The sequence below is a fragment of the Ascaphus truei genome, chromosome 3 (genome assembly GCF_040206685.1).
Source record: "Ascaphus truei isolate aAscTru1 chromosome 3, aAscTru1.hap1, whole genome shotgun sequence".
Taxonomy (NCBI): domain Eukaryota; kingdom Metazoa; phylum Chordata; class Amphibia; order Anura; family Ascaphidae; genus Ascaphus; species Ascaphus truei.
In genome coordinates this window covers 258,488,091-258,503,613 of record NC_134485.1, presented here as the reverse complement: position 1 = coordinate 258,503,613, position 15,523 = coordinate 258,488,091, and the positions used below count along the sequence as shown (strand labels likewise).

General features: G+C 43.7%; 1 protein-coding gene across 6 annotated transcripts in view; it reads left to right on the top strand.

Moving 5' to 3' along the window:
• MYO16 (myosin XVI) overlaps window positions 1-15,523 on the top strand; it is a 539,667-nt gene that overhangs the window by 374,090 nt on the left and 150,054 nt on the right. For all 6 annotated transcript variants that reach the window (XM_075590716.1, XM_075590715.1, XM_075590717.1 and 3 more), the window contains 2 exons: window positions 7,628-7,703; window positions 12,962-13,134. In XM_075590716.1, coding sequence (XP_075446831.1) covers window positions 7,628-7,703; window positions 12,962-13,134 — 249 coding nt within the window. The remainder of the gene's footprint in view (window positions 1-7,627; window positions 7,704-12,961; window positions 13,135-15,523) is intronic.

The window sequence follows — 15,523 nt, the reverse complement described above, 5'->3', positions numbered from 1 at the left end:
GGACGCGGTCGGGCCGGTTGCCGGGGACGCGGTCGGGCCGGTTGCCGGGGACGCGAGCGGGCCGGTTGCCGGGGACGCGATCGGGCCGCTTGCCGAGGCCGCGATCGCGTTGCTGGGGTCTCGGCGATCCGCAGAGCAGGGCGCCGCCATTGAAAGACAGCTCGCGCATGCGCAGTTAGAGCAGGTACGGGAGAACTGCAGTCAGCTCGCGCATGCGCAGAGGTAAGCCCGCGAAGCCCTAGCCTACCAGGGAAGGTATTGGCCAGGGACTACAGATCCCATGAGCCTTAGGGAACCCCATGTGACGCCAGGGAGCCAATAGGGCTGCAGGAGCTCCCTGCTTGCAGGGAATGGATACATTTCGCGGGGTTTTTGCACACAGCAGTTGGTGACTGGAGCAGCCAGGGGAAGGAGGTAGGGTGCAGGAGTCAGTGACTCTCTGCACTAGGCCAGTAATTCCCCTAGGCCCCAGATAGCCCTGAGTCACACTAGTTGAGTGTTGTAGGGACAGGCCCTTGGTTAGGGACCCTGCCCCATTAGCTATTCGCTAGTTAGGGATCCAGCGGACGCTGTGTTTCCCGCCACGCGGCTTGGGCTCAAGCCCTAGCCTTAAAGAGAGCTGGACTATCTTCACGGAGGCCGAGCAAGCAGTGACTGTGGCCTGCTGGCAGCAGACAGATCCTCGCAAAGGTACCGACGGAGCGGAGCTGCGGTGATATTATCCACGCCGGAATTCACCCCACGTGTAGGAGGATATCCCGGCGGATCCAACCCCAGTGGTATAGCAGCACCCGTGGCTGGAGCCCGGGCAGGTAACCCACAAACGCACGTGCACCAACAAGGCCTATCACCAGACATAGTGGCTATACATACATACATACATACATACATACATACATACATACATCGGTTTTGAGGAATTTTGGCCCATTCCTCCTTACAGAACTGCTTCAACTCAGTGATGGAGAAACGCCACAACAGTTAGAAAAGCTGAATACAAGAAGATATAACAATAAATATCAAGGAATGGCTGTGATTTTGTAACCATGAGTATTCTCAATTGTTCAGGGCTTAAAGGGATATTCCTTCTGAGTGAGTACCCTTGAAATAGTTGGGTTTGGGGAAGGTCTGCTGCTTTCTTGTACCGTACTTGAGCCTCACAAAGGGCCTCATGCTGTAAGCAGCGATAAGCCCCTTATCGCCAGCTTATCGCCAAAAAAGCCTACTGCTATTCAGTAAGCCCCGATAAACTGGCGATAAGAGCAAAAGTCGTGGGGTTTTTTTCCACAAAAAAAAACGCCAACCGCTCGGCAATAATCCACTTTTCACCAGTCATCGCCAGCTTTTCAAACTCACTGTATTCTAGTAGCCCCGAACAGCTTATCGAGGCTGATCGCCACTCTAGAAAGTCGCCTCGCCACAAAAAGGTGGGGAGAAGCGGCGAGACGGCACTTAGAAAAAATCAGGCCTTTTTCCTGCATCGGATTGATGCCGGGGTCTGCTGAGCTGATGTCCATTAATATCAGCACCGGAGACACCCTGCATGAATCAGATGCCTGAAAAAGGCATTTACAGCCCACTTCATTACCTTAGCGGCTAACCACTAAGGCAATGAAGGGGTTAACCACAGACCCGTTATAAGGTGCCGGTATCTCCTATTCATGTAAATATACCGCGTCATAGGAGATACCGGCACCCCATAACGGGGCCTGTATCTCGGGAAGCAGGGGGTCCCCGGACCTCAAAGCAATGCGGTTCTGCTCCAGGGACCCCATGCTCATCTACACTAGTAATAACATTTAAATTAAAAAAAAAATTCTGGCGAGATTTGCGCAGAGAGAGAGGCGGCTCTCTCTCTCTGCAGCAGAAATAACTCACTGGGTGAGCCCTTTTTGGAGGGCAGATAATCTCGGTGCCGGCTACTTGCTATATGCTATAGCTACTTGCTATATTTGGAAATGTTGCTATCACTGGTATTCGAGGTTTTCTGCATACCGTGATAGCAACACTGCCAAAAATGGCGATTTAAAAACCCTGGCGATTTTTTCTATCGGACTTTAGTGCATGAGGCCCAAAGCGTTCCTTTATGTGGCTCCTGGACATCTTGTAGGACCTCAAGTTCCTCAGTAATCGCCGAAATGGGAGCCGAAGATAGAAAGCAAGAAATAAAAATTGGATGAAACACAACATTTTAGAAGAAGGGACCCTGCTGTGTTGAGGAATGATATGAGTTATTGTAAGAGAACGCCGCAAACAAATGGCAAACAAAATAGTGTAAATATTGCTCCAATATCTGATTGGTCCTTTTTTGTCTGACCATTAGATTGTGGGTGATAGCCGGAAGATCAATTTAAACTAATTCCTATAGAGGAACAGAATGTCCTCCGGAATCTTGAAGTGAATTGCACCCCTCTATCAGATATGATTTCGTCTGGGGCCCCATGAAGACGGTACACCTCTTTTAGATCTGCTGAAGGGAGGTTCTATGTAGCAATGAAGTAGGCCATTTTTGAAAGCCGATCCACTACTACAAGAATGGTATCATTCCCACTTGATATGGGTAGATCAAAAATAAAATCCATTGATATGGACCCCAAAGAACAAGTAGGAACCGGAAACCCACAAGGGATGCTTGAGGAATACTGGTACTAGCACAGGTCTCACAGGAGAGGACATAGTCTTTAACATCTTGTTATAGTTTGGGCCACCAAAAACAGTGGGACAACAGTGTCTTGAGGACACCTGGGTGACCAGTGGGTCGAGAGTGATGTATTAATTGGTGCACTTCTAATCTTACTTCCTTAGGGGAGAACAGGCGGTCCTTACAGTTCCACAGACCATCAAGTAGAAATAGCTCAGCCTTCGGTTTGTTAAGAAAATAATTATTTGAGTGGGCTCCCTTAATTTGTGCGAGGAGATCGGCAGAAAACATAACGCCAAGAAAATGTCTTTTTGGCAGAATAGTTTCTTCCTTCTCTTTATCTGAATAAGGATTAGGCAATAATTGGGACAAGGCATCCATTCATGGAGCCTGGGCGGTATGAGATGTGGAACTGAAATCTTGCAAGAATAGAGCCCAACTGGCTTGTCAAGCAGACAGTCTCTTTGCTGATCAAATTAATTCTAAGTTCCTGTGATTTGGAAAGACGATAACCAAATGATTGGACCCCTCAAGTAAATGTCTGCACTCTGAGAATGCGGCTTTTATAGCCAAAAGTTCCTTGTTTCTGATGTCATTATTTCTTTCTGCTGTTGACATTTGATATACTGTACATAGAAAGTGCATGGATGAAAGAGCATGTTTGGACCAATTTGTTGTGAAAGAATGGCCACAACAGCGAGGTCGGAGATGTCCACATCCATGACAAATGGTAGTTCTGGATTCGGATGAATGAGGATAGGGGCAGAGGTGAAAGGCGACTTCAGTCGTTTAAATGCGGAATCCGCTTCAGGAGACCATTTGAATGGGAATTATATTCGGGTGAGTCTGATGATTGGGGCAATAATGCCAGAGAAGTTTTTAATAAAACATCTATTGAAGTTTGCGAAGCTCACAAATCTCTGAATGTCCTCATTTTGGGGATTTAGCTATTCCACCACAGCTTAAATCTTGCCTGGATCCATACTCAAACCCTCAAGGGAAAATTCAGACATGTTTCTGATGATCCAAGATGTTATCTGAGAAGACTAGGATATCATCCAGGTATGCCACTACAAATGGGTCCAGTAACTCCCGGAGAAAATTGGTAATTCATTGCTGGAAGGTAGCAGGGCATTACAGAGTCCAAAAGACATCGCTGGGTATTCATAGTGCCCATAATGGGTTTGGAAAGCTGTCTTCAACTCGTTACCAGGTCGGATTCAGACCAAATTATATGCTTCTCGGAGATCTAATTTGGTGAAGATCTTGGCTGACAGAATTCTTTCCAGTAGTTCAGAGGTAATGGATACCTATTCTTCACTGTGATCTTATATAGTTCCTGATAGTCAATGCAGGGACATAGGGAGCCATCTTTCTTTGCCACGAAGAAGAGGGCAGAACCCGCAAGGGAAGTTGAGGGTCAGACGATACCCTTAGACAGGTTCTCCTGGAGGTAGTCATTTAGTACCTTCAATACTGGTTCTGAGAGGGAATAGAGTCTGCCGAAAGAAATTGCAACACCCGGTAATAGTTCAGTGGGGCAGTTTTAGGAAAGATGTAGGGGAAGCATTTCTGCATTCTTTTGTAACACATCCAAGAACTCGAGTATGGAGTTGGCAGCAGAATTTCCTGAGAAGACGAAATCGTGTTTATTCCCACACACTCAGGTGTAGGAACTTTATGTAGGCAGATGTGCTGCAGTACTCCAAGGGAATGGTGAGTATCTTGGTCTTTCAGTCAATTAGTGGGTTATGGATCATGATCCATGGAAATCCCAGAATCACCAGAAACAAGGGGGAAGAAATAAGACTAAATTACAGTAAATCTTTTCCTGGTGATAGGGATCAATAATTAAGGTTAAATTGCTTGTTTCATTGGTGACAGGTCTATAGCTCAAAGGAGAAGCGTCAATGACTTCCATCCTTTCTGGTGATTCCTTGGGTAAAAAAAGTGCCGAAGGGTTCTTGGCGAATTCAATGTCCATGAAATGGACCCCAGAGTCGACCATGACTGTAGTTGAAAAATGTAGTGTTCCTTCCTCAGGAATAATGGGGAGGTATGGATGTATAGAAAGAGGGTTATCTTTACCTTGAGAGCCAGAGAAACAGTCTTGGAAAGGGCGTGCTGCTGATTTCGACTAGGACTTATTCTGGCAATCGGTGAGATAGTGTCACGAATTCCCGCATTACAAACAGCGATCTTCTGAACGGCGTCTATTCCTTTCTCCAAGAGAAATAGGTAATTGCAATTTGTTTCCTTGAATCGCATCAACCACCCTTCCCCTGCAGCATCTTGGGGTGTTAGCATCTCTAACCCTGGGGTTGTTGGGCATGAACCCCTGTCTCTCCAATCTCCTTACAGTAAGACATCAATTCATTTGAATGCATAAATGGACAAAGCCCTCCAACCCATCTGGAGACACCACCTGGGCAAGTTTGTCTTTAATTTGCTCAAAGAGGTCCTGGTGAAAGTGATATTTCTGAGTGGCCTCATTCCAGTAAGTATCAGTAACCCATCTGCGGAACTCAGCGGCGTACTGTGCTGCCAGGCGTATGGGTTCTATGAATACCTCCAGGTCCCTTAGTAGTTAGCTATTCTGTTCTAACATAGGAGAGACTCAAGCAAGGGCCTGATCCGTGAACAGGGTGATAATTAGAAGCAGTTGATGGTGAAGATCAATAGAACTGCAGCCTGGAGTTCTCCTCAAAAAAGAAACATTAGGAGAACATGGCATAACATAATTTAATAAACAATGACAGAGCAGGAGGGTAGGGAATAGACTCACATTCTCACAGTCTGTCAGGCGCAGTAAGTGTACTGTATTAAGGCTACTCTGGACAGTCCGGATGTCACAGCTCCAATACCAACTGCAATTGCGGCGATGAAAGTCTTGTTTTACTCCTAGTTGCAGGTATAGTCACCGGCAATAGGCTAGGATATTTTGAAAGAAATTCATGAATTGTGAAAACATTTGCACCACGGTTATTTGTGATTTGCAGTGTCAAAATATGTGTCCTACAGTATATGTTTTCTTTTCATGTGAATATTAACAAAACCACTAATTTCTAGTAACATCTACCAGCTTTTGCATAAACATCACAATAATGTTTGCAAAAACCATGGGGTCAAGGGTGCGTTGTAAGTCAAATTTGTATGGTTGGTTATATATCTTTGTGACATTCTTGCCAGATGTTAGTGTTCAAAATTCACCAAGTTCATGAGCTTGCATAAATATTTCATCCATCTCTATTTATTCCACGGTGTTAACTCATAGCGAAGTATGATAAATAACTCCTTTGTCATGGACAATGGCACTAACAGAACCTTTTACACCAAATTCTAAAAACACTTTAACGTCCCAATTCAATAATTCTGCAGTGTTTTATGGAGTTTAAGGAATTGTAGAACTTTCTTGAGCTCTCCAGGAGTTTAAGAAACAGGTTTTCTCTGTTCTCCAGATTAAGTGCTACACAATTCTTGACAGACACAAATAACACGTATACTGTATATAATAACATAAAAATATCTCAAGTAATGTACTTCTGTTAAAATGTGGGTTGAATTAACTAGGAGCACTGGTAAATGTATCATAGTATTTTCATTTTTTGGTGTTTAGCATACATTTTATAATTTTAATTGAATTAACTGTCACACATATATATATAATAAAAAAATAAATAAATAGATGATACCGTTCTGTGGCTAACGAAATGCTTTTATTTGTGCGAGCTTTCGAGATACACTGATCTCTTCTTCCGGCGATGTTACAATGAATGAAGCAAGCACAAGGTATACTTAACAACAGTGTCTATTGGAATGTTACCTGTGCTGGTCCTTCCCCCGGTGTGGATGTGTTTTATGGCTAAAGGTGTCAAAAGGTTGCTGAAAGCAAGTGCTGTAAGAGTGTGTGTGTGTGTATCTGTGTGAATATAAATGAATGGAGAGCCCACAGTATTTACAGTGCTTTACAAAAGGTGTGTGTGGAGTGGGAGTGGATATAAATGGTGTGGGTGGGTGTGGAAATGTGAGAGATTGTAGCACAACTAAAAGTGTGTGTGGATACATGTCATTTCCCAGAATCCCTTGCTGCAGTGGAAGTGCTGTATGCTGGGTGATAATGGGGAAAGGCGGGGTTGCAGACCTGCCTAAGACATGCAGATGAGCATACAGTTGTATTTGCATATTTGCTTTCCTGTGGAGGGTTTTTGTCACTTTTTTTACTCACCATAACTTAACTCAGTATTATGGTATAGCCTATCCCATAGCCTCTCATGCATATCCAGTTAAAATCAACCCCACACTGATGAGACCCATCAAGGTCGAAACAGCTGTCTGTGGGTGGTTTTCTGGGTATGCACCTTAACCCTGGCTGTGCTCAAAGCTGTGACCATGCAGCAAGCTTAAGCCGATAGGGAACCACGTTAAAAATGTTTTTTGAGGCAAAAAGTGACACACTGTGCTCATTTGCATGTCATTTCCCAGAATCCCTTGCTGCAGTGGAAGTGCTGTATGCTGGGTGATAATGGGGAAAGGCGGGGTTGCAGACCTGCCTAAGAAATGCAGATGAGCATACAGTTGTATTTGCATATTTGCTTTCCTGTGGAGGGTTTTTGTCACTTTTTTTACTAACCATAACTTAACTCAATATTATGGTATATATATATATATACACACACACTATCTTTTGTAGAATTAGCATGTCTCTGTACTGACTAATACTTTTTAATCAATGTTATTATAAGTGAAGACATAGTACTTCAAATGTATTTGTAGTACTTCATAATTCTGCTTGTTTAGACATCTGAACAAATGTACTTCTGACAAAATCAATTTTCTTTTTTGGTAGCAATTTTAATCAAATCACAATTTCTTATATAAAATGCATTGCACATTGGATGGGACATGTATGCATAGGACATACTAAATATAAGGAAATAAACACATTTTTGTTTGTTTTATATAACCTTATTGTTGTTTGTTTTTCAGGTAACTTATGATATTTCTGGAGCAATTGCGAGAAATAAAGATGTAATTTCCCAGAATCTTCTGTTTCTCATGAAAAGTAAGCTGTATAATAAATATATTTATATATAATACCACATAATACTATCACATCTTATAAACAGTTTAATTTTCACATCTTTAACCTTCTGTATGTGGCACATTGCTTAGCATAATTATGATTTACCCAGATCAATAATCTGTCACCCATTTTGAGTATGATGATCTATTTACATTTCAAGTAGAGGTCTATTTGTACATCATGTTGGACTTCTTATGTTTACTCAAACCAGGTGTTCTGGATAATTGCCTTTTTCTTCTAAGTAAGGAGCATTTGAGTTACTTTATATGTGTGATAATAGGTTTATTAGTTCCTAATAGTTACAAACAAAGAAAAAATGATTTCTTTGTGATCACTAATTCGCTATTCATGAAGAGTTTAAATAGTGCTGCAATAAAAAGTAATTCAATTAAATCCTATACTGGTTGCAATTTTATTGTTGAGAGACGACCTACAAAGTATTTATATAAGAATAATATTATATTCTGTATATATAACTACACTTATTGATGCTCTGTCTACTGTCTTATGTAGTTATAATTCCTGCAAAAGCACCACTCAACATAGTTAGGCATCAGATAGTGTTCTCCAATTCATGATGTACTGGGAATGAATATTTGCAGTAGCATCTCTTGCTGCTACACTCCAAGTATGCAGCAATTATCAAAGGGAAACATTTGAGAATTTAGGAGTCAAAGTAGAAAAACTGTCACAAATAACTAATGGAAGAAAACATTTTACTTTTGCATGCAGCAGCAGCAGCAGCAGCAGCAGCAACTTCAACATAGCTATGGTATCTCACATAGCCACTTCAGTATGTACAACCTAAAACAATATACTATAGTAGCCTATGACAGTATGACACAATACGACATCTGGAGAGTTTTGGACGGCCTGGAGAGGTTGCTGGATGGACTTTGACATGTTAGATCACTGGTGGTATGTGGGCAAGGTTTGCCTGTGCCTTGTGCTAGCTGACTGGGATATGTCGCAATGCTGGGATAGAGGACCTTAGAGGGGAAGTGCTCGATCGCGAGAAGCATCTATCTGCGTCAGGGGACCAAAACCTGCAGAGTGCCCTCCATGACTTGGAAGAATGGCAGGCTTGGTGGAGGGGGGAGTATATGTGCCTTCTCGCATCCTCTTCCTTTGAGAGATGAATCGGGAATCACGTGCAGGAAAAAAAAGAGGGGGCGGGTGCGTCACTGGCCGGCGGCGGGCCAGTGACGTCACGGAGCTGGTTCGCCCTCATTGGGCGAACCGCTCACGTGACCGGCCTGTCGCGCCGGCAAGCGGGGGAATTTTAAATTCCCCTAAGACCTGCGCTTCCGCAAGCGCGCGGAAGCGCAGGTGAGCCCCTACTAAAGCCGCTCTAATTGCGCCTGTAGGGGCTCAGTGCTGAGCGGGAGCGCGCTTCAGCACGCTTCCGCCAGCAAGCAGTAAACATGGCCGAGGCCTTACAGAATCTGTTCCATGAGAGGTAGAGTGAGATCTTTAATATACTGTAGTGCATTACTAGGAATCTTCTCTTAACCACTGTTTTCCTCTTTATATATTCCTCCATCTCCTAAAACTAGCCTTTACTATCTATAGATGTGACCATGAATTTGGTTTAGCTTTTAAGAAGCTTACTAATTAATTAACTGATCTGGTTCACTTATGGACACAACTATATTACTGCTTTTAGCCTGAGCACCTCTAACAGATCTGCCACTTTGAATGAGTCACAAATATTTTTTGGCTGCAAACAGATTTTTTTTACTGCTCTCCCACAGCTGCCCATCCCCCTTTAAACATTAGCTTATTTGTTTTTACTTGCACTAAGTGTTTTTCATTATAATTATTATCCTGAGCTATTTCCTCTACAGTTACTGAGGAATAGATTACTATGCCTATGAAGGTTCACCCTGAGGTATTTATTTGCAATACCATTGACCACTAGACATTCCTCCTACTAATACTGAGGATTAGATCAACAGTACTCACATATAATTTACTACTACTGTATATGAATTGTGATTGTACTAGAGATGGTTTTTGCATTGTCTGTTTGTTTGCTATATGCCTTTGTCTGTCTCCTGTAGATACTTATTTTAGATAATAATTATTTAAAAATAATTTTTAACACATCCACTTATCTATATATTGATTTCATTATTTTATAGTGTGCAATTTTATGTGGTTTTCTTTTTGTGTATATACAATACTTAACCATTACCCGGTTAACACCTATATTCCTCTACTCAGGCTGAGCGAGTGTCTGCAAGTACCCCTTGTGCTGGGGCACTTTCTCTTCTATACACCTATACTGTCCTGGAATAGACACTTCATGATAATATCTTTCTGGTGTGGGACTTGCTGCACTATGTGCAGAGGACTGGTCTGTCACTCGCCTTCCTGTCCCGTCACTCGCCTTCCTGTCCCTAGATCAGGAGAATGTGTTTGACAGGGTGGATCACCGTTACCTCATACAGAAAGTGCGAGCGTTCGGCTTTCGCCCACAATTTGTGGGCCTTACCAAGATGCTGTACAACACTGCAAAGTGTCTGTTGAAGTGTTATGTTCCCTGACAGCACTTTTGGCATTTGGTTGGGGACTACATCGAGGATGCCCTCTATTTGGGCAACTGTATGGACTGGACATTGATCCTTTCCTCTGCCTACTGTGGAAGAGGCTCACTGGGCTGGTGCTGCTAGTGTCCGACATGAAGTTAGACCTGTCAGCCTATGCTGATGACATACTCCTCATTGCCCAAGACCTAGTTGATCTGGAGCAGGCATAAGAGTACAAAGAGGTCTATACAAAAGCCTCTTCAGCTCAGATCAACTGGTCCAAGTACTCCGGCCTTTTGGTGGGTCCCCTACAGATAGACTCCATGCCCCCACATTCTGTAATATCTCATGGGGGAGCAATACTCTGAAGTATTTTGGAGTTTAGCCTGTCCGCTGCGATGAACCCGGCCCCAGACACCTGGCGACAACTTGAGGAACGAGTCCTTGCTCGTCGTGGGGTTTCGTGGGAGAATCTGGTAAAAATGATTTCCCTCAGGGGAGGGCTCTTGTAATCGACCAGATGTTGACCAGTCAGCTGTGGCAATGGCTGATATCCATGGCTGCGACCTCTGGATTCATCACCAAGATCCAGTGGAAGCTGCAGGATTTTCTCTGGATGGGGAAGCATTGGGACTCTGCTCGGGTGTTGCGTACATCCCGCTGGGAGAGGGTAGACAGGGAGTGGTGTACATCCACTCCCAAATACACACTTTCCACCTCCAAATCCTGCAGAGATACCTTTATGCAGATCAACCTCTGTGGTGGTGCTAACTGGCATCCATCTTTTTCAACCAGCTACGCAATATGGGCTATTACCTGCAACTCTTTATGATCAAGCCTGAGAGGTTAGGTAGAAACCTATTGGTGCTTCTGGCATACTACTGGGTTCTACTAAAGGCCTGTAACCTGGTCTCTGTGATCAGGAAAGGGGATGGTGGGGGCCAATTTCCTTGCCGAACCTCTGCTGTTTAATCCGGCAGTGGGTGATCAGATATTGGAGTTGCCCAGTATCCAGTGCCAACTAATCCTGATGCAAGTGACCAGTGTCAGGGATCTCCTGGACTATAGGTGAAGGATTAGTTCTAAACCACTATGTTGGAATGCCCCATCCTTCCATCCCTCGCCATCAGATCGAGAAGATAAAGAATGCCATTTCCCCTGACTCACGCACATTCATTGAGGGGTTATGGCAGATGAGAGAGCCAGGTCCACCCTTCACCACCAACTCTCTGGATCTTTCGTTGGGACCAAAGCCAAATCAACCCCCTTATGCTCCTTCAGTCACCAACCTTAGTACTGTAGATTGCAGGACATGTCACTGGCCGGTTTCTGCAGCATGTCAAAGAAGGGTCTGTACTCTCTTGTGCTCCATATAGTGCACTACATTGCCCTCATTGCCCGCCCAATACTATCTGGAGGTGGGTATAGATAACGAGGGCGAGACGCGTCACCGGGTATCTAAGTTGGAGAATTTTCCAAGGTGAGAGTCCTCGGCCCACTTCACCGACTCAAACTGTGCGAGCATTCGGCTTTGGACCTCAATTTGTGGGCCTTCTCCATATGCTGCACATCTCAGTGTATGCTACCGATTAATTGGTCCCTGACAGCACCTTTGGTGTTTGGTCATTGAGTACGTCAAGGATGCCCCCTGTCCGAGCAGTTCTATGCACTGGTCATCAAGCCCTTCCTCTGCCTGCTGAGGAAGAGGCTCACTGGCCTGGTGCTGCGAGAGCCTGTCATGCTGGTTTTACAGTAAGCCCATTCTGATGATATACTCCTTCTTGGCCAGGACCTATTTGATCTGGAGCAGCCACAAGAGTACCAGATCATCTGGTCCAAGTGCTCAAGCATTTTGGTGAGTACAACTTGCCCTCCACATTTCATAATATCTCATCACGGAGCAATACTCTCAAGTATCTACTAGTCTTCCTGTCCACTACAGAGAACCAAGCCTTAGACAACTTTAGAGAGATTGAGGAACATGTCTCATAAAAATGCTTTCCCTTAACAGAAGGGTTCTAGTGATCAACCAGCTGGTGGCCAGTCAGCTGTGGCACTGGTTCATAACCATCAGTCTGATCGCTGAATTTGCAAGCCAGATATAGCACATAGATCTAATGCTGCCAGATTAGCAGAGCCTACTAAGGACCTGAAGCCTGGTTTCCACGTCTAGGAAAAAAAGGCAGTGGTGGGGGTGATTTCCTTTCTGAGCCCCTGATATTTAAGCAGTGGGGGCTCTGAAATTGGAGTTGCCCAGTCCTCATGAAAATGGGGCAGGCTATGATGTTATTTCACCCATGGGCATGCGCAAAGATTGTAGTAATGTTTGCTACATCTGTACATTCTATGTGTATATGTATGTAAAAAAAAAAAAAAGTAGGTCTGAAAATCAGACAACATCCATGCTCCACCTATAGACCCCCCTCCAGCGTATTTGTTTTGTTTGTGAAAAATACATTGACACACACAACGCACAACACATACAAATTGCTTTTATACATTGGTGCATGGAAACACACTAACTTTCTATTCTTCTCTGTGTCTGTTTTATGACAAAATCACTTATAGCAATTGGCCACACTTTATACGTAGCTACCAAAATGTTCGTATTCAGCTACAATGTTGCTGCATTTGCATACCCTCTCTTTAAAAAAAATGATGTAGAAATATTCCTCACTCTTTTTGGTGCATATATTTCTTTCACAGCCAGTGAAAATGTAGTGATCACTCAGATGTTCCAGTCTAAATTGACTCAAACAGGATCCCTTATTCCTCCATACCCTCCATTCAAACTCATAGGACCTAAACAAGCCTTACATTTCAAGAAGCTACAATCGACTTCTAATGGTGAAACCAAACAAATCCTGAAACTCAGCAAGGTAAGGATTTTCTAGCAAATCTAGGAAATGTTTCATTTTAGGTATGTTAAAAAATATATGCTATGGTAAGAAAATAGATATATAGAGAGGCTGATATTTACTATGCAATGGTATTCCATAAGGCACATAAAGGTCCAGAAGACATGTTACACTTGAATGGGCCCCAAAAGTGTGTTACAGAATAGCACTGCTTAGTACTACAAAAGTGATGCTACAGTAGCGGCAGCTTTTATTTGAACACTTCCCGCACGGCAGGATGCGTGCGGGAAGCGTGGAGATGCGGCTTGTTGCGGCGCACTGTGACGTCACAGTCACGTGCGCGCCCGGCTTCCCCGGGCTTCCCCGACACCCCTGGAGTTTAAAGTGAGGTAAGCGGAGGTGCGGGGAAGCAGAGGGGCAGAGCAGGAGCCGGGTTCGGGGTCGGGAAGGGGGGCTAAAAGGCGCCCGAAGTGGAGGGGGGGTGTGTGTAGGAAACGCGACTGCGCGCGGTCTTGACTGGCGGCAGCCGGAGTAGATCCCGGCATGCCGCCGGCATTTGTTCAAATAAAAGCTGCCGCTACTGTATATATGTGTGTGGAATCATATACTATTTAGTAATAATACTGTATTTAATATCAATGTCTATAGGTTATTAAACACCTTATTTCAACAGCATGGTTAAAATCATTAAAAATAGTATTCAAGGTAAAAGAACATGGGCCAATTTCCTCATATGTCAGACCTTCCATCCTCTTATTAATGTTGTGGTTAATCTCTGCACTTTTTCCAGTTCCATAATGTATTCTTATGGAGAGGAGCCAAGCACTGAAATTCATATTCAAGGTGTAGTCTTACTAAGAATTTATACAGTGGCAAAAGTCTGCTGTATTCCATTCCATGCATGCCCCATGATATGCAAGATAATATCCCAGTAGCTTTTGCAGCTACTGCCTGACTTTGAGTACTATTGCTAAGCCTTCTGTCTACAATCACTCCTACATCCTTCTCCATCAAGGATTAACCTACAGTAATTGTTGCCAATTTACTTTGTATGTAGCCTGCTTATTCTTGCTTCCCAAATGCATAATCTTAGAGTACATTCATTTGTATTTAACCTCATCTGCCATTTACCTGCACAAGCTTCTATAAAAATTAAAGAAATTGCATCATGCGCTGATTTTTCTACCTTACATAATTTGGTGTCATCAGGAAATAAGGAAACGTTGCTGTCTATGCCAACCTTGTACTCAACCTTGAGGTACTCGACTTGCAACTTCCTTTTATGACAACTTTTTGGCTGTCCTTCAAACAGTTTTCAATCCAGGTGCAACTATTTTCAGCCAGCCAATTTCCTTGTTGTCCCCATGGCAGTGAGTACTAATGCATTAAGCTCTACCCCATAGTTGAGATAGAACAGAAAACTTCTACCTGTGGGAGGACCATAAATAGCTCCACCCCTTCTCCACAGGTACTCTTTTTTTCTTTCTTATTTAGCTGAGGTAGCTGTTTGTTTGGTATAAAAAGATGGGGCTTAGGTAGATGGTCCAAGGGAGTTCTGGCCTTTCTTTCCATCTAAAGCCTGAGTGTCCCACACTTCAAGGAGTTGCCTATCCATGGAGCCAAGGGAATGGTTATGCTGCAAAAGCCTGCAAAGATACACAGATCTAATTATGGCATAAAGGCCATGCAGATGGAGGAACGTGCCTGTGCATGTGACGCCCACATATATCGCTGTCTCTATCCCTCACCACTCACGTGGCAGGGGCAGTAATGCAAGGTCTCTTGGGATGCGTCAGCATGACATCATGCGGAATAGACCATGGAGGCATTTAAAAATGCTCGGCCCGGCATACCACACTGCTCTCCTTCCCAATAGATAACAAAACCTCTCAAAAGTCTGTAAAAGTCAGTAAAGTCTGCCAAACCTTGGAAAGCCTGTCACATTCTTGTTAGGACCTTGCTAAGACTGGACATCTGGAACAACTTGCTTAAATATGGATGTTGGGCCATCAAAAGGGGCTATTCCTAAAAATCAAAGGTAAGCCCCAGGGAGATGGTTAGTATTTTTATACTTTTTTCCCACCCTCCAAAAGAGATGGCTATACTGTAGTTCACCCATCTGTCTATATCAGAGCTTCAGTTATAAAACCTGAGGAAGGAGAGGCTAGGATGACTATGGAGCCTGCCTTTAAAAATAAAACTACGGGGAAAACAAAGTATTGCACTGCATGTGACAAGCTGACGTTAGACAACAAAAAGCTCTGCGAAGACTGCCTTAGAGATGTTGAAAATTTTTCTATGGAACCATTTTCCGATTTCGTTTTGTGAATGAAGGAAGCGGTAACACAAGACATTGAGGCAACCTCCTCAAAATCAGCAAGTAGAGGCCAACATTTCACAGGGCCACACA